General features: G+C 36.3%; 1 protein-coding gene across 1 annotated transcript in view; it reads left to right on the top strand.

The window, feature by feature from the left end:
- The window catches only part of heph (polypyrimidine tract-binding protein 1 heph), a 393,048-nt gene extending 377,234 nt beyond the window's left edge, over positions 1 to 15,814 (top strand). Inside the window, exon 18 of the mRNA XM_090383369.1 lies at positions 13,560 to 15,814. Coding sequence (XP_090239495.1) covers positions 13,560 to 13,628 — 69 coding nt within the window. The 3' untranslated portion in view covers positions 13,629 to 15,814. The remainder of the gene's footprint in view (positions 1 to 13,559) is intronic.
- The last annotated feature ends 5,113 nt before the right edge of the window (positions 15,815 to 20,927 follow it).

Below are 20,927 nucleotides of genomic sequence, written 5' to 3'. Positions count from 1 at the left end.
AAATGTAATGCATGAGATGAACCAGTGTATTTGAAAACATAACTGATTTTTCCATGATTTCAGGTCTAATTATTCGTGTCGACTTTACACACTATCTAAAGAATACATACTATCTAAAGAAATTCTTCCCATGTTGGCTTCAGTTGCAGATGTTTTTATCTTGCATAAAATTCAGATGTTTTCCATATCGGTTGCTGGTTGTCACATAAAATAATCAATTCTTATAATTTGAAAAGCATTTTACTTAAACGGTGCATTCAGCTATTGTGACCATGGTTTTTGAATATCTGTACTTTGTTTTCTCTAATTGTGGCATAAACAGACACATCAAGAAAGCTTTTATTGGTCAGTTGCCTGTGGACAACTGCGTTTTTTAGAAACTTACCATGAGAGTTTTGCTCATACCGTTTATTTTATAATTAAAGATGAAGTGAAAATAATTACGATATTCTAAAATTAGACATGGAAATTCCGGCAACAAATGTGAACCACTGCAGCAGTCAGTCAAAAGATTCTTGTACTGGCAGACTAACACGCAGTTCCTATGAATAAATTACAGTAGAACCTTGTTAATCCGGACTGGATTTTCCACCAGGGGAAAAATTCTAACAGTTAAGAAGCAAAATAAGCAGAAAAAGGAAAATAACAAAAGTTATAATATGTCTAATGCTCCAAAACGCACAGTGCAGCAGTAGAGGAGGCAAAAGGATATAAATGTGTGGTTTGTAGAATAAATAGTCCGTGAAAATGGAAATGAAAAGTTCACAAAGGTGCCAGAACTAAGAGAAGTTTAAAGGATAATAGAAAGTGAAAGTGAAGTAGTGGCTAAACAGGTGAAAAATATGAAAAACCTAGTGCAAAAATGAACTGAGACTGGGCGGGTGAGGGGGGGGGGTGAGGAGATATGTAAGTAAATAACTAAATAACACTGTATTCAGACATGGGAGGGCAATTTTAGCAAGAGGTCGAATCAGGGGATGGCAAATATGCAAAATCTGAATATAGTAGATGAAAATATGATACATAACCAGGAAATTCATCAGGGGACTACTGCAGATCATGTATCAGGCACTGCACTTCCAAACTTGTCTGTAGCAGAAAAAGAAAAAGTAGAATTAGAAAAAGAGGGACAATTATGTGGCCCTTTATTGTAATACTAGTAGACGAGGTAGTCCCTATGCAGTGTAAAAAAATGTAAATTAAAATACAGTAAACCCCAGCTATTTGCAGTATCTGTATTCGCATTTTCGTGGTCACTGATTTAATATAAAATGAAGCCTTAAAAAAAAAAAAGTGAATATTTAAGCACCGTGAACAAAATCGCGAGCATGATTATTTCCTCCAAATCCTTGATCAGTATGTGTTATGCACTTGTCATAGAAAGTTTCGTTGTGTGCTTTTAAATGTTTATAAATTGAATAAATTTATAAATTGATATGCTTACAAAAGTGAAAAATCTACTGTTTTGCCAGTATGTTAGTGTAAACTTTTTCGATTGTGTTAATGGTTAAAAGAAAGTCACTTTATTGTGGTTCTTTTCTAACTTCTACAAAAACATGGCTACGAATAACAAGGGAATTCTGAAAAGATCAAAGAAGGTGATGGAATTAGTGAGTAAAATTGAGTTATTAGACAATTTCTAATGGTGAAAATGTCTCATCAGTGGCAAAACATTATAAAATCATTGAGTCAACAGTATGATCAATCAAAAAAATCGGAAGAAAAAATCCGTGGTTGTGTCCTTGAAAAGGCGCTAATTGCTTTAAAAATTTGTTCTGTAACTCATGATGTTAAATTAGAAAAAATGGAAAAGGCTTGAAATCTGTGGATAGAAGACCGAACTCAAAATAAAATTCCGTTAAGTTCGCTCATCATTCGAGAAAAGGCAAAACACCTTTATCAACACTTTAGTTTAGCGAAACTGGTGATAGCACTGGCGTGATAGGTTTTTTAGCTATAGCAAAGGAGCTGATTTGAAAGATTTGTTTCAAATTTGTAATAAACATTACATTTAATATTAAATTGTTTCTTATTTTCATTTCGATGCCTTATTCTTGTATTTCACTATGTACTGTATGTACATAGTCATATTATGAAGGTGCATATAATACGTACATAGACATTTTTTCCCCCCTTATATATTTCATACCTTGGAATGGAACCCTTTTATTACTGTGGGAGCCATTACTCGGTATTCTCCTTTTCAGTATTCATGGCATTTCTCAGGAACGTAACACCTATGAATAGCCGGGGTTTACTGTATATACAAATTTACAAAAGTGTAATGTGGAATATAATACAAATGTATGTGAAGTGCATGAAAAAGTATAGACAAGCAAACGGTATATAAGGAATGGTAAAATCTGGGGAAGGGGGAGAAAGGATGTTCAAAAGAAGGCGAGAATAGCGATAGGGTTGAGAATAGACAAGAGCGTCCATATCACCCTCATATTGCACTAATAGTTTTACGAACAGGGGAAAAAATGGAAAAAGACAGTACAGAGAAAAAAAGTGTAGAAAAAGTCATAAAAATACTGAACTTACTGGGTGTGTAATGCCCAAAAATAAGCAAGCGTTAGTTAAAAATGGGTGTTTTTTTGAACACCCCCCCCCCCCCCCCCCCCAGAATTTACCATTCCCTATACCAGTGGTTTTCAACTGGGGTGCTGCAACAACATTCCAGGGGTGCCACATAATTTGGGTTTAAGTTAAACATTATTTTTTTAAATTTATGTTTATTTCATTATAAAAAGGTGTACAGTATCTTTTTAATTTTGTGGTGATCTATAATTGATGTTTACTTAATACCTCTATATAAAGAATAAAATTATTATTTACTATATATATATATATATATATATATATATATAATTATATTATTGTAATAACTATCATATAACATTTTTTTAATATTACACATACACAGAATCGGATCTAACGGACAGAAAATTGATTTGATTGAGTAGGGGTGCTGTTATTAAAAAAAGGTTGATAACAACTGCCCTATACCATTTACTTGTCTATACTCTTTCATTACCTTTCGCCCCTTCTGCACTTCACATACATTTGTATAACATTACACTTTTGTAAATTTGTATTTATTTTAATTTACATTTTTTACACTGCATAGTGACCACCCTGTTATTTTGTTAGTCCATCTGTCATCATGTCTTCGAGCTGTGTGTCCTGCCCAAGACTATTTTAGTTCTTTAGTTTTGATAAGAATGTCATTTACTTGAGTTTGCTGCCTAATCCATATATTTCTCATCTTATCTAACAGTCTGATTCACAATATAATTTGTTCCATTCTTCGCTGTGTAGTTATCAGCTTCTCTTCCATTCTTTTGGTGAGTGCCAAAGTTTCACTTTCATAAGTCATGGTGGGGAGTATACAACAATTTATAATTTTACATTTCAGACAAATTGGGATATCGCTCCTCAGTACGTGACTATATTTCCTGAATGCTATCCATACAAAATTTATTCTTCTCTTGACTTCCAACCATTTATCATTATTACAGCTAATAACTTGTCTCAGATAAGTATATGACTCCACCTTTTCAATTACTGCTCCTTCAATCATTATTTCCCTTTCTGTGGCATACCTGTTCATCATTACTTTTGTTTTAGCCATATTCATCTTTAGTCCAAAATCCTTACTAACTGTGCATAACTGATTAAGATTTTCCTCTAATTCTTTGGGATCGTGGCTTATGACCACAATGTCATCTGCAAATCGTAAACGGTTTAGGTACTCTCCGTTCACATTGACTCCTTTCTGCGACCAGTCTAATCTTCTCAAAGCTTCCTCAAGGGCAGCAGTAAACAGCTTCACAGATATTGTGTCTCCTTGTCGAACTCCTTTCTCAATTTTAAATTTCCTACTGTCTTTGTCTAGTCTAATAAAGGAGGTAGCACTCTCATATTTTCTTCAAAATCATAATATATGGGGTATCTATGCCTTGTCTTTCCAGTGCCCGAAACATTGCCTTATGCTGTATGGAATCAAATGCCTTTTCATAATCCACAAATGCCAGGCATAATGGTGTGTTCTATTCATTTGCTTTCTTCATTAGTTGTGATATTACGTGAAGGTGATCCATAGCTGAGAATCCTGTCCTATAGCCAGCTTGCTCTTTTGATTGATTCTCATCAAATATTCTGTCTAATCTGTTAGTAATGACCCTTGTAGATGTAAGATAACAAGCTAATTGGTCTATAATTTCTGATTTATCTCCATTCTTATGCAGCAAAACTATGATTGCATTATTCTGCTCCTTAAGTGTCACCTTTTCTAATGCATTTTGTGAAGTCTTGCCAATCTTTGTGTTATGTCTCTTCCTCCCAATTTTAATTATTCTACAGTAACTTCATTTTACCCCAAGGCTTTCTGATTCTTCATTTTCTTCAACACATGTTCTACCTCATCAGGAAGGTATCAGGTATGTTGTATGTGTTACTAATTTTCGATCCATCTTCCCCACTGCTGCCATCATTCGCTCGATGTTAGTGCATAAATCATTATAACCTTTAGCTTGTACCTCTTAGAAATCCTTAGTACTAGTCTTGACACCCTTGGCGATGTACTTTTGAATTCCAAAATCTTTTTTTTTTTTTCCTTCTTTTTTATGGACCAGAAAGGCAACTCCACCTTCGCTCCTTTCACTGTTTCCGTTAGTGTACGGGAGTTCAACTTGATAAACTAATAAAAGTGATATAATATAACTTGATATAAGTGATTCATTTCTTCTTCTTGTTTCAGCCAAACCGATGATATTCCAATTCACATTTTCTAATTCCTTTTCCAGCTCTAATATCCTGTCTTCACCTATGAGCGATCTTACGTTGTAACAGGTCAGGATCAGTTTCTGTGCATGGTAGCCTGGTCGTACCCACAGATTCTTAACACCCTCTGCTTCCACTCTGATCCTCTCAATGCCGTAAGAGGGGAAGTGTCAGGGCATCTCCGTAGCCAGGTGGGAAGGAGCAGCAGTGCGTAGCAAACACTTCTTGATTACACCGTGGTTCGAGCCCATCACCACCAAATACGGAGAATCAGGGAATGACCACCGCATATCCTGGAGCAATATGGCCTTAGTTGCTAATGCTCCTAAAAACTAAATAACAAACAGAGGGGAAGTGAAAGCCGCTGGGGACTGAGGGCCATTTGTTTCATTGTGCTGTCAGGTGCTGGAGGGTTTGGTCTTTTCCTCTTCATGCTGACCAAGCGTCTTGAAGAGAACCACTGTACACATTCGTTGCCACCTAAGTGACATAAGTGGATTTTAGAGAGGCAGGTCAACTCTACGTCTCTTAAATAGAGAGGTATTGGATCCATCAGTTTTTTTTAGACTGAGTGTTTGATAACACACAGAATGCCTGTTCCCTTTTAAACCCCTCCATCATATCAGTATCATAAGAGGTCTTAATTGAGGTTCCATTTCAAGACCATGAGAACAATTACGATGTGGTGATCCCGATCCCAGATAATCCAGAAGATGATGAAACTGTAGATAACAGCTGCCATCTTTTCTCAAAAACTTTTCGGTCAAAAGTTTGAAATGCCTGAAAAAATCTCAGCATTCTGGATAAGCAAAGATTCCTAGCTAGGCTGTAGAACATGATTTGTGCAAGTTCTTCTCTGATCCTCGTAGTTAGTACATGAATACAATATGTGATCCCAAATCTCTGTCTCACCACAAAGACGTAATACCTAAATCTGTAGTAGCCAACTTGAACCTGAAGAGTCGCTGATTTAATTATCTGTGTCCTGTGGTCAAGTAAGACTTGTGTAGATCGATGGAAAGCAATGACTGTACTTTTTTATCACGAAGAAAAGTCACTTCCAGGAAGAAGTATCTTTTTTGTCACCGATCCCAAAGAGGTTGTGTCCCAGCAAGTCTGTCATTCGTTCAACAATTCATTCCAGATTTTCTTTTTTTCCCCACTTGATGTCAGACTTATTGGAGGCTTGAAGTGGTGAAACCCATGTTTAGTCTCTAGAGCAAAGTTTCCGGCATCCCATTCCCCCCCCCCCCCCCATACTTCACCGTCAACCCATGCACGGTACTAAGTACTATAGGTTTTGATACCTTTCGTGTAAAGTCCTTCTCGAGAGCCCTCACTCTGCTCTTATTCTTGTTAACGCTCTAGCAAAATTCTTGATTTTAACTGTCAAGTTAGTAACATTGTGTCGTAAAATTTAGCTTTTGGTTTATTGTTACTCTAAGGATTTTAGTTTCTGTAACAAAAGGAAATTGAACATTATTGATTTTAATTTGAGGAGGATGAGAGATATTTTAATTTGCTCCGAATACCATCATCTTTGATTTCTGAGGGGTAATCTTTAGCTCATTAAGAAGAGTCCATTCATATAGGTCCTGAAGTGTACTATTGGCAACAGATTTAAACTCAGACTGAGCATTGCCACTGACGAGGATAGTCAGATCATCGGCAGAGGCTTTAATCTTAAATTAAACTATAATTTTCAAAAATTCTAGAAATCCACAGCTGCAAGACCATGTTCCAGACAGGGGGTCCCAAGATAGATGCGAGATTTGCCTAAAAACTTGATTGAATTTAGATTTTATGGTTATTACTCTGTTGTCAAAATAGCTCCAGAAAAGGAAGTTTGGTTGTAGAGGACACTTGGCAATACGAAGACATTTGAGGGCACTTTCCAACCAAAGGGAATCAAAAGCACCCTCAAATTCAATATATATATATAGCCAAAACATATTTATAAATTAAGTTTTCCAGATGAACAACCAGGTCTACCAAAGCATCCTCGCAGGACCTGCCAGGACAAAAACCATATTGGTTTGGAGATATTAAATCCTGCATTTGTAATAGGTTGTGTAGACAGATAGCCATAAGATGCTCCAGTAATTTTCCCAAGTTTGCCAAGATCACTATTGGTCTGTAAGACTTTGGATTAAATGATGGTTTGTGAGGCTTTTTTATGAGTTTGACCAGTGCTATTTTCCAAGCCTCTGGTAAAGTACCCTGCCAAAGGGATGTGAACGGACCTGAGTTCTCATCCTAACATTCAATACCCCATGGCCTCCAAGTTCCATCACTGAGGTGTTTTAGATGTCAAAAACACAGCCACTCACAAAACAGCTTTCAATGGTAACCCTGCTTATGCTCGATGTGGTGCAAAAGACCACGAGAGCAAGGAATGTTCAGCTTCCAAACCGATCTGTGTAAATTGCCAATGGGAGTACTCTGCCTATTCCAGAGCATGTCAGCGGTGGAAGGATGAAAAATAAATTCAAATATCTCCTATCCAGAGGCCAGAAAACACATCCAACTGATAAATAGCGGGAAGCCTTCATATGCCAGATTTCTCTGAAGTGCACTATCGGTACACAAACTGAGATGACTTTACCACCAAAAGTCATTTACTCTGATTGCATGCTATTTATTGTGTTCACCAAAGCCCACTCAAAAAACAATGGGTGTAGAGGATGAGGAGGGGGACGAACCAGTCGTGGAACTCTGCGGAGGAGGAAATGAACACGGGTCAGCGTCCATACTTCCCCAAAAAAGATAAATCCTAGACTGACAAAAGTAAGCCCTCAGCACCTTGGAAGCTGCCTGATGGACCCACCAAGTCAAAATAATGGCTAAATTCCTACAATGGAATTGTTGTGGATTCCGGCAAAATACTGACAACATCAAGGCCCTTCTGCAAAAGCACGAGCCAGTTTGCTTTTGCTTGCAGAAGACTTATGTAAAGGCAAATGATGACGACACCATGCATAACATCAATTTTTCGTGAGGATAGAATTGCAGGTGGTCATGCCACACTCAGGTGTGGCTATCCCTGTGGGCAACCAGACCCAAGTTCAGCCCTTGCTACTTACAGCCAGCATAGAGGCTGTTGCAATTTTCTTTACAGTGGGATTTTTATTAACCACCTGCTCTAGTTATTTGTCCCCTGGAACTGAAATCTCCGAGAGATGCCTTGATCTTGTAATGCAGTTGCCTCCCCCTTTCCTACTTCTCGGTGATTTTAATGAGCATAGCACACTGTGTGGTACTGCTGGCATCAGTGGAAGAGGACGACTCAGAGCATATGCTAAATGACAATGACCTCTCCTTTCTAAATATGCTAAATGACAATGACCTCTCCCTTCTAAATGATGACACCACCATGCACATGCCTTCTTCCACATGCCTACCCTTACATTTTCTGTCATTGATCTTTCTATCTGCTCCCCTTCTCTCACTTGGGAATTGGAGGAGAACCCATATGGAAGTGAACACTTCTCTGTGATAACCTGCTTTCACAGTGGGAGACAATATCTTCCTTTTAGGTTACTACAGTGGAAGTTCAATCAGGTCGACTGGAATGCCTTTCAACATCAATGGTCACATACATTACAGAAAATATCATCCATGCAGCTGAAATTGCAATTCCAAAAACATCTGCCTGGTTTCCATCTTTTCCCAAATCATGGTGGAATTCACAGTGCACAACAGCTAAAAAAGGCTCAAAACAAAGCTTGGGGGATATTCCTCAGATATTCCACCATGGCCAACCTTATAGCTTTTAAATGCGCACGAGCCAAAGCATATTATACACGCTGTCAGAGTCAGAAGGAATCATTGATCTGTTTTGCCTCATCTATTAACCAGTCTACCAGTGCTAAGGTGGTCTGGCATAAAATCTTGAAAATGAAGGTAAAATATACACCTTGCCACTTATCAATTCTAGACTATAATGGATGCACTGTTGCAGAGCCAACTTCAAATGCTCTTGGGGGAACATTTACAAACATCTCTGGGATATCTTCCTATTCCCCAGAGTTTCTGTCCCGAAACATAAAATTGAAAAACAGGTACTAAATTTCACACCAAAGGGCCTTTTTCCCTACAACGAGCCATTCTCTATGCAGGAATTAAAATGAGATCTTTTCCTTTCTAAAGCAAGTGCTGTTGGACCAGATCGCATCCATTATAAAATGATTAAGCAACTTTCACCAAATCATCTACCCCTTTTATATAACAAAATCTATACTGAAGAGCAGTTTCTGGATGCCTGGCACATGGCAATTGTTCTAAGAAAGAATCCTAAAATCCCTACTCGTTATTGTCCTATTGCTCTGACTAGCTTGGAGAGAATGGTTAACTTTTGTTTAATATAATATGGTATTTAGAATCAAACCACTTTCTCTCCAACATTCAATGCAGTGTAACTTCCGAAGAAACCGGTCCACTCTGGACCATATTAAACTGGAAACGTAAATCTGAGATACTTTCCTGAAACATGAACATCTTGTGTCTATATTCTTTGACATGGAAAAAGCATATAACACAGCTTGGAGATTTAGCATTTTAAAAAATTTGCATAACCTCAGTCTTAGAGGGCATCTCCCTGTTTTTATTAAAAATTTTCTAGCTGTGTGGTCCTTCCAGGTTCATGTAGGATCTTCACTCTCTTGTCCATTTTGCTAAGAGGAGGGAACACCGCAAGGATCAGTATTAAGTGTCACGGTTTTTGCCATTAAAGTGAATCCATCACAGAACAACTTCCTCCAACTGTAAACAGCACCTGCTATTTTGATGACTTTAGCATATTTAACATGAGGGTTATTAAAAGACAATTGCAAAAGCCATCAATTGCCTTAATTCCTGAGCACATGCTAATGGATTCAGATTCCTGCCACAGAAGACAGTTTGCATACACTTTTGTCGTAAGCGTAATCTTCATCCTGAACCTGAATTAATGCTTGGACAAAATGGTATTCCAGTAGTAGTGTCAGGCACAAAATTCTTGGAATTCATTTCAATAAAAAGCTGACCTTTCTGGAACATATCTGCCAACAAGTGCACAGGATTCCGTAATATTCTCAACTCTCTGTCCTCTACATCTTGGGGTGCGGACCGACTCTACTATGTATTTATTGTGCACTTGTATGATCCAGACTAGATTACAGGTCCCTTGTATACAATTCAGCCAGGAACAGTACTCCGATGGCTGGATCGTGTCCATCATCAGGCTCTCTGTATTGCTGCTGGAGCACATCGAACGTCTGCTGTCCAGAGCCTATGCATTGAATCACATGAACCACCATTATCTCTTCGACATCAGCAGTTGTCTCTAAAGTGTTTTTTAAAACTGAAATCCCTGTTGGACCATCCTACGTGGCCATCCATTTTTGAGCCACAATGGGAAAGTTTATATAATGCCTTCAGACTGCCAAGTTCGTATGTGCATTCATAATCGTCCCTTTGGCATTCATGTCAAAGAGCTACTCAGTGAACTTGAGATCGAGGTAGACAAGGTTGCCGAAACACCAAAGGAGCCCATTCCATCCTGGCACGTGCTTGCAGAAATGTGACTTTTCCCTTAAAAACTGGGGAAAGTCAGATATTTTGTCTGTCGACCTGCAGCTCTATTCAGTACACAGAGCTGAATATTCTGACTTCGCGAAAGTTTGCACAGACAGCTCAAAGTTGGAATCATACAAAGGGTACTAGGAAAGTTTTGCAATACAGCTTTGTTTATTTAATTTTTTCAAAGTAATTTCCTCTACATTCAATACACCTCTCCATCCTCCGAAACCAATCTTTAAACCAGTTCTGCCAAGTTTCACTAGGGAGTAAAGCACACTCGTTGTCCCAAGCCCGTAGAAGGTCCTCATCACTGGAAAACCGCCTCCCTTTTAGCTTCATTTTCACATGCAGGAACAGTGCAAAGTCGCAGGGAGCAAGGTCTGCCCTGTAGGGAGGGTGCTCGAGAAGTTTCAGTCCTGTCGTGGTCAAATATTTGGTGCAGGCTTTGGTGCAGTGAGCTGGAGCATTTTCGTGATGGAGGTACCAGGTGTCCATTCTTGACTTTGGCCGCAGGTTCTTCATAGATCCAATGACTTTAGGCAGGCATTGTTCAGTATACCACTTAGCTGTGACTGTCTTCTGCGTGTCCAAAACGACACGTTCCACAATTCCACTCGATTTGAAAAATACAGCTATCATTTTCTTCTTTACAGATCGGGATTTTCTGACAATTACGGGTGTGTCGTCATCATCAAAGACCCAAACTTTGTTTTGAGCCTTGGTCGGCAGATCGTAATAGTACAGCCAAGTCTCGTCACCTGTCACGATGTTGTTCACATACCGAGATTGTCCCGTATCAAACTTTTTTAACATCTCCCGGCACCAAGTCACACGTCGTGTCATCTGCTCTTCAGTCAGTTGATGCGGCACCCAGAGAGAACAAAGTTTCTTCACGTGCAAATGATCTTGCAGAATCGAACGAACTGCTGGTGCATTTAGGCCCAAAGTATCCTCTATCTGTTGGTAGGTCACTCGCCTGTTTTCGTCAAGCATTTTCCTCACAGCAGTAACGTTTTCCTCCGTATAACTGACGTTCGTGGCCTTCCCGGCCTCTCAGAATCCTCCAGAGTGAAATTTCCCCTTTGGAATTCTCTATACCACCTGAATATCGTTGTACGATGTGGACAATCATCATCTAGTGCAAGAGTCATTTCTTCTAAGCACTGGTCTATGGTTAAACCACGCACGAAATTATACCTCAAAACTGTCCTTATCTCATTTCGTGACCACGATGCCATCGCAAGCACTTGACACTCTCACTACTAATGAATAACTGAGCCCATCGACTTGGCGCGGCGGCTACTATGCACGTATGAACATGTCTCAACATGCAGCTTCCTGTGATTCATTGTTGCGTCATATTGCAAAACTTTCCTAGTACCCTTTGTATGTAGGATCTGCTGCTGTCTTTTCAGACACCACCATATCAGAGCAGATTCTTCCTGAAAGCATCATAGCTGTACGCTATACAGTTAGCCTTGGATCAAATTAATAAATGTCAGTACCAACGGTTTATTCTATATTCTTATTCTTTGAGTGTCATACAGGCTTTATTGTAGGTGAGATACAACTCTCGCCAAATTCTGTCTCAAATTCAGCAGATATATTCTCTCCATGAACGTGAATATGGCATCTGCTTCTGCTGAATTCCCAGCCACATTGGGATTAGAGGAAATGATTTGGCTGACACTGCAGCTCAATCATTTCCTCTGAAGGAAGTTGTTCTTGCCTACCAGATGACTGTGTCCTCATAGGACACAGTCATCTGACGTACCGTATTTCCTCATGTATAAGACACACATTTTCGAAAAATTTGGGGTCTAAAAACTGGGTGCGCCTTATACAGTGGTTGTAGATTTTTTTACTTGCATTTCCCGCTTTTTCGTGCTTGTTGTCTTTGCGCTCATTGTTTCGCACTTGCTACCAGTATATTAGGTTATGTTTTGCCACATTCTGCCCAGAAATGGCTCAGAAAAGATTTTCGTACAGTGCTGAATTCAAGTTATGAGGAGTTGTATGAATTTTATGATGAATAAAACTTGTTCAATAACTTTATGGCCTTCCTATGTGTGAGTCCTGTGACAGTTTTATCCTTGAAACATATTTTAATGGAATGCTCAGATTTTAATGATGCACATTTTACCACTTTTACCCTTATACACTCTGATTGTATCAGACAATGACCACATGTCTGATGTTTTTAAATTTTTACAAACTTTTAATATTTGCTGATATGTAGTATTGAGCATTTATTTTTAGTCACTGTGTTTTACTCTGTTTTATGTATTTACCATTTTTGAGTTCTAACCTTTCTATAAGGTTACAGTATATCTTTTATTCATTTGTATTTTTATGGCGTAGTTGTGGTGCACCCTAGCCTTAGTTGCTTTTGCACCAGTTAAATTGAAATCCAACTGACCAACATCATCATGGTTAAGAAAGAAGATTTAACATAAACAGTTAATTGTTGACATTCAGCAAAAAATGTTTTTTGTCATTGTGAACATCCATTTGGATATAAACAATGGAATTTAAAAGTGTGTAAGAGGTTTTTCTGGTGCTTATTTTCAGCTTATTTTTTAAAATTAGCAAATGGCTTTATTACCATCCTGTTCCTGTATATTTTGAAAAACAACAGTAAATAAATTCATAATACAATGAATAGTTTATAATTCTATTAAGGAAGAGTTCGGAGGTAGAAAAGTTAGTTGTATCTCAGTTGTATCTCCAATTTAAACTTGTATGGGATGTCTGACAGTAATGACTTTCATTTTTCTTTTATCTCATTCCTAATTGGTACTGTCATGCGCATTCATATTGTCTGGTATTGGATAGGTGGATGCCTGTCCTCCCATAGGAATTTAACTCATTGTTAAATGTGTTTTTTATTGTTATAAATATCTTTGAGTAGTCTTGACTGAATTTTTGCATTGTGTATGTAGCAAAATTTTTCACTATGTAGTTAAATTTTAATATGCTTATTAGATTTTTTTCTCTTTAAAAATTGGTTCTAATGGCAGCTTATTCTAATAGCCTTATAACATTATTTAGGAATATACAATGTAACAGCTACATAATAATTACTGCTATCATTAATATTGAAATGAAAATTAATAAAGAAACTTTTTTTTTTTTTTTCCACAAGTTGTAAGCCATATTCTTTTTCTGGTACCTTGAGTAGACTTTAATCTATTTGTCTTATATCTTTCTTATAGAAAATGCACAATTATCAGCTGAGCGATTCAAGTCATTTGCGTGTATCATTCTCAAAATCTACAATTTGAGCCTGCCAATAGCAAGCACTGTATTGGTTAATGCAGCCACCATCTATCTGTCTTCGTCTGTGATACAGGGAAGCCTCCTCAAGCTGCTGAGGGAAACCACATTTGAAAGACCTGACAAAAGCAGCACTTTTCCTGGAAATTCAGAGAATTACATTGAATAGCTTATTATAAGAAAGAGGACTTCTGTAAATTTATGTTGTACCCCTTTGCATGGTGAAGTTATATTATTTACTATTATTATTGTTATGGCATACATTTTTAAGGAGCAGTCATAAGAGTTCAATAGAAAATTATCATGTTTTGGGGGACTGTTTGACACTAATTTATGGAAATTTTAATCCTCTAACAGTTGTATTGTAAACATGTTTGAAATGAAAACATGCAGATGTTAGTACCTGGAGTAATGTTGTAATTGGCATGTACATTTTATACTGTAGATTTTATAATCTTTTGTATGTTCTGCATCCTAAATTTTGCATTTAAATTATTCCCCGGATTTCTTTTTACAGCTTACTTAGTATCACAGACACATTAAGGGGGGGCAGTGAGTGTCTTTGTCCGTGGATGTCTTTTATATATATATATATATCAAATGACCTCGTATTTTTGCAAGCTTTCTTTTCTTTATTAAACCACGTCGTGAAAGGGTGATTTCTCAGAATTCCATGTTTGTAAACTATTTTTTCATATTAAGAGCCACTTCTCAAATTAGCATATTTCTTGCATAACATGAATTCTGTCTGTCTGTCTGTCTCTCTCCCTCTGTTTAAATTTTTTTTTTAAAGATTTTTTCCTTTCTTATCTTATGGTAATGGTAAAGTAGGTGTTATGTTTCCCCGATGCAAATATATGCTTTGTGTGGAATAACTGGTATATTGTGGTAAGTTTTTTGACTGCACATGTATCCACTATGTGGCCAGTCCACTGTATACAAAGTTTTGCTGTCTAGATTTTACAAATACACATTGTTATGAATGTTATGTTCATTATCCTGTATCATTGTAACTTTTTCAGGATAGCTTTCTCTCAGACTGTTTATACAAGCTGTTTTCTGAGATAAAGCTATGCCCCTTTTCTTCCTATAGCCTGTGGTTTATGTTAAAGGCTAAAGGCTTTTCTTGTGTTCATTGTCATCACAGTAATTTTGTAGTCAAGGGGAAGTGTCATTTTGCATTATTTCATTTTTGCAGTCATTAGATTCACCCTTCACTCATTATGTTTTAAGTATTTTTACCCACCAATTTTTGATGAATCCAAAGAAAGTTCTAAATGTTATTATTGTTAATTATGTCATCTGTATACGTTGAGGCTGAAAGAACAAAATAGGGAGGGGAGAAGTGCAGATTTTGATTTCAAAAATGTATGTGTGAGTGAAAGGAGCTGTTTTTTTTTTTTTTTGTTTTCTTTTTTCCCCTTTCCCTCCCCAGTTTGTACAAGACTATTCTAGGCCTGACATTCCATTATTACTGATCATAATATAATAAACTCTTGACACGATTTCATCTTCCATCTACTTCCCCTTGGCTTGTACACATCAGACGCCACCATTGTTAAAAACAATTGATATCCATTTATCTTGATAAAGTATAAAATTCAAAAGTAGCCACACTTTAATTTTGACTGCCATTTTTAGTATGGTCATGTCATTCCTTTAAGATTGATTCTGTATCATTAAGTACCATGACAGATCAATTCCTGCCTTGAAAAAAAATGAATGACTCAATTCTTTTGTACTCTGTTAAAGTCAACAGTGTGCTTTACTGTTTCCATACTTACTGATCTAGTGCAGATTTATTTGTGGTGCCTTGAATTATATAATTATGTTTAACTTATAAGAGATTTTACAAGGTTTACAACAGAGCTTTAATTTTGTTGTAATCACATTATCATGCACGTAAATGGATTCAGTTAAGCCAAAGTAGCATTAAGTTTCTTTTTATTCAGGACCACACTAGGTATGCCATCTACAGCTACTGTAGTGAAGAGAACAAGCAAAGCTCTTATCTTGGATCCTTGAATTTACACCATTCATATCAAGGCTAATAAGCCGACAAAGTGAACATAAAAGTTGTGCCTTCTGACAGGTGCTAAATGAGCATGCAGCTGCTTGTAATCTAAATTTATCATTTTTTTATAATGTAATAAAATCATTGTCTTTACATCAGAATAAAGATTGGTAACAAATATTTTATTGATGTCAGAAATTTAACTACTGAAACTTGTACGAGTTATGTTTGGGATGATACACACATACATGGCAGCAGCTCGATACACTCGGGGATAAGTGATGTTAAGAAAAAAGAAACAAACCAAAGGGAAGAAGGATTTTTTTACAGCACCACATAGTTTGAACATATCCAGTTCCTTCACTCAGACAGCATTGCGTGCATATAGAACATAGTAGTACGTAGATAATTCTATTTTTGGACTTCAGTGGGTTTTATCCTTATCTGTAGTTTTGAAGCAGTGTTTAAGAACATTGAACACCAGTGTAAAAATAAGCATGTTTAACATTTAATCCTTGACTTTATTTTACAGTGCTTTTATAAAAATTGTTACTTGTTGTCCCCTAGTGGGACATGAATTTGTAGAGTTTAGATCAACAGGTAAAATGGTAATAATGGGGCCTCTTCATGTATATGTTTTGTCTAGTAATTGTAAATCTTTGTATTGTGAATAATGCAATGCTTAAGTATTCTGATTTTGGGGGGTGGGATGGGAGCTACTACAACTTCATAATGCATAGTAACAAATATCTTGTCTGTTCGTATTTATCTCTTCAATATTTCCTTCTTTATGCCCTTCATTGTAGTCTTTCTCTCTTTCCTGTCATACTTTCACCAACTTTTTTCACTGTAATTTCAGTGTGGGATTAAAACTTAAAACTATTTCTTGCTCTCTGTGCTTTGTTTCTCACACCTACCATACTGCTCTCACTTACTTTCTTTCTCCTTTACAGCTTTGCACGTAAATATCAGCGTTTGAAGTTGTCCATACCAGGCACTTCTTCAAACAGCCAAAACTTAACACAGTGTTAGAATAATCAACACTTGAATATAAATATTAAGTCCTTTTGCAGAATTAACATGCAGTGAAAGAAGCATTTCATGTTTAAAAGAAAAAAAAGTTAGTGCTGTATTTTTAGAGCAAAGTGTTGTCTTTGCTTTAAAATGAACTGAATGGAAAGATGCATTGATTGGCTTTATTTACTGACACAAAATGAATGGCTAATATTATGATACTGTGAAAGTATATTTTTGAATAACTCAGTATAATTAATTTTGTGGACTAAGGCTGATCACAGATGTAGATCTGTTTCATCATCACTTGTTTCATCCTTTCACCTATAAAAATTTGATTATAGTGAGTGAAATCACTATACAAAAAAATCTAAGATCGCAAAAGAAAGCTCTTATAAATTAATTTTTGTGATGCTTGTTTCAATTATGCAATACTTTAATGCATGCATTTTATTACACTGTAAGAAGTTTTATTATAATCATGTTTTAACAACTAACATGCACAACATTTTGCCGTTTAGTGTGCATGTGTAAAACTTTTTTTATATATATATATATATATATATATTTATATATATATATATATTTATCAAGTTTCCTTTCTCACTTTCCCCCCCTACTCTAATCTCCTAATTTCACTTCATTCTTCCACAATAGCTTTATTGGATAATGAACAACTAGGAATTCTGTTAGTTTTGGTTGAAATTGAGATGATCTACAAATATGTAGATCTTAATCATACTAAAGAATAACTGCTGGACAGTGGATAAATTATTATTGTCAGCTGGTAAGCTTATGTCACCTACACTCTGCAAAGACCAAGTGTTGCAGAGGATAGTTTTTATGTTCCTGTTAGTGTGTTTTAGCTGCTTGTTTGTCTCATCTAATATGTATTTTTGGAAAATATTTAAGTATTTACTTATGATGAAATATCAGATAGCAGCCTGATTGTAAAATAATACATAACTTTTTTTTAGCATGTATATTACCAAGGAATATCTTAGCTGTTCATTAACAACTCCTCCATCAGTGGTTGATCCCAGTATGTAAAATTGTATTACATTTCTTATAAAATTTTATATTTTGGTATATCTTTAATATGCATTTATATCTTTAATATCTAGCATAGTAATATTAAAATAAAGTGGCTATAGATGCACTTCAAGTGTAGTCTCTGCTTGCCTAAAATAATGTGAGAATGAAAGATCAAACTTAATACAGCGGTCAGCCCACTATACATACACATGAATGACTTTGAGCACTTTTTCAATTTGTTGCAGTAATGCAAATTTCACATAAATGATTACCACTGAACTATTTTTAATGCTTTACTTTTTTTTTTTTTTTTTTTTTTTTTGTTAAGTTTGTTTGTATAGAAATGGGTGTATATACTGGGCCATGGACTTATCAGAATGAGCTTGAATAACAAGTTTAAAATCTTGACTGCTCTACCTTTCTGCGAACTTATTCTTAGGTGTTGTCATCTATATGTAAATGAACTAAATTTCCCTAGTCTCCATAATAATTAGTGTATGTAAACATTAGACAAGCTTAAATGTGTTTCTTGGCCATTGTCATAATTGAAAATGAAAATCAGATTGTAGTAGCAAATTGACAGGGAAAGCATACAAAACAGTGAATACTTTTGTGATGAAGAGGGAGAGTATCAATGGCCAAATAATAAATAATGTTTGTTACATTGTCATTTACCACTAAATAAATATAATGGGTGCATTCTCTAGCAATTTGAACTGGTAAAATTACAGTAATTCACATTATACGCACCACATATGGTTTAAGTAAATGCCAGTGACTTTTGTGGAGGTAAGAACTAAAATGTCAGGAAAAATTTTAAAATGTTAAGTGATTAATTATTTTCATTTTATTTGCTTCTTTTAAACCAAAAAGAACCACAATGGTTTGTTGCATACACAGCAGTTTGCATTTGCAAAAAAATTTCATCGATGGTTAAATTTTATTCTGCAGAGATGTATTGAGAAATTGGAGATACCACTGCCACACTTCACTCTAGATATCAGCTTCTGTGTGGTAAAGAATTGAATTTTTTTCCCTATTGTTTGTTATGCTTAGCTTACACTTGCGAGCATTTTTTCTTAAGTTTTTTCTAATTGCGAAAGTATTATACTACATATGAATTATTTCTCATAATTTATTAGTGTTTGGGCATGTATTTTCCACCAACTTTATCTATTTTGGTTTCTGATTACTCTGTTCTAATTCATTTAACATTGCTAGCTTATTAAAAAACGATCTTCACATTTTTAGTCCTATAATATAGTTCCTTGCAAAGTAGCATATAATGTTATTTTCTAATGAACTCTAAACAGTTGCTATTAAACCGCACAAGGACCCCACAGCATTGTTGTCGAGTACACAGAAATGTGACTGCCTGAACGCATAAAATGCTAAGTCTAAGTTGGCATTTTATGCATTTTTTATATTATTTCTTTATCTTATATCCCTTATTTTCTACTAATCGTATTGGCTGCTATGTGACTCAAGTAATTGATTCATGCAATATAGACTTTTGAAGTATTACTATTGACAAGCTTTCCTTGTTGTATATAGTCTTCAACATATGCAGTGTGTTCACTGACGTGAAAACTTTGCCCTTACCCATGGTTGTTGCACTGTAGGTTATGTGAAGTCCTCCAGATAATTTTCTGTTACTGTAAGAGTTATGAATAAGAGGAGGGAAGCTCCACATGAACACGTGTTTCATTACATGTGCATAGAACTAACTACTTAAGCAATATCACAAACTCTTGGGAGGTCAGTGAGTATTATTTATAAACCTGTTATTGGCATTATTTGCAGATAACTAGCATGAATAGTTGCACATGAACATATCTGGTTGTCAATGGGTATTGGAATTTGAAAAAAAAAAAAAAAAAAAAAAAATTTTAGTGTTGTAAAAATATACCTAATTCATATTAGCTTGCCTCGTAAAACATTTACTGGGTATGTCTACTTAAGTTTGTTTTTTACTAATAAAATCTAGCCATTTCTTAAAATTCAAACATCTTACATGCCATTATTAACTACCTCTTACAAATGATTATTTACACATTTCAAGAACCAGATTATTGTATTAAACACGGTATTGCTCACACTGATTGTTTAAATTGGTGCATACATTCACTGCTGCTGCAAAAATATGAAGCAGTACTGCTCTTGAATGCCTTTTTTTGTACACTTGTCTTCGTGATACCAGAAATTGCAATTGAGAGGTGTCTTGCCATCCTTTTGTGGCCATGGTTGGGATCTGAGAGTTCTCACATGCAAAGTGATTTGGAGGGGCGGGGGGTATATTTTTGAAAGTCTGGCCCTCTGACCCTTTTATCACAAATGAGACATTTTCAAAGACCTGGTAAACTCATTTCTCAGAATTCTTGGGCATCACTTCTTTGATTGCTGTTGAAAGACATGATCTAATTAACATTGCATCATGTATAAGCACCATGCATTCAGTGAAAATCTATGGATGTTACTTTCTCTTGTCTCATGGATTTCCATGCAACCACATGTGTATTTCATGAAATTTTAATTTTCCTGATGAAGCTTCTTTACTTGGTAGAAAAAAAATCAGTGAGTTATGGGTGTGCTGTGAGCAAGTGGTAGAAATTACATAAGTTGAGTAGGATCCCCTGGTTCAGTATGTCTAATCTTTCTTTGTTGTAAAGTTCAGTACAGTGCCTGGGACTGATACAAGTTCAGTGCTCAGTAGGGAGCTGCCCTGTATCAATGCCCTGGATGTAAATGAACAAGAAAACAAGCATGTTTTCTTGTTCATTTACATCCTTCAGTACTGTTAGACTGCACAGAAGCACTTGGAAGAAAACTAATTTTATGCTAAATGATGTATAAAAGGAATTGTTACAACACCACAAAACTATAACTGTACAATGAGTCCTTTTGAGAAGTGGCTTGTATTTGACTAAGAAATAACCTGCTGATACCGGTGCATAGTGACAGCCCTGCTTGCAGTGTTGTGGAGGGCATATGTAGAAATTCAGTCCATGTTATCTCAATTTTTCTGTTGTCATTATCTCTATAACAGTTCATTTTGAGCTGACCGGGCTAGCCAGGCGCCTCCGTAGCCAGGTGGGAAGGAGCAGCAGTGCATAGCACACGCTTCTTGATTGGACCTGGGTTCCAGCCCGTCACCACCACATACGGAGGATGCGGAAAGGTCAGGGAATGACCACCGCATCTCCCGGTGCAGTATGGCCTTAGTTGCTAATGCTCCTAAAAACCA

Source organism: Mastigoproctus giganteus, chromosome 10, assembly GCF_048544385.1.
Source record: "Mastigoproctus giganteus isolate SK-2022 chromosome 10, ASM4854438v1, whole genome shotgun sequence".
Lineage (NCBI taxonomy): Eukaryota > Metazoa > Arthropoda > Arachnida > Uropygi > Thelyphonidae > Mastigoproctus > Mastigoproctus giganteus.
Note: the sequence above shows the minus strand (reverse complement) of the source record. Positions and strands in the feature narration are given on the sequence as shown.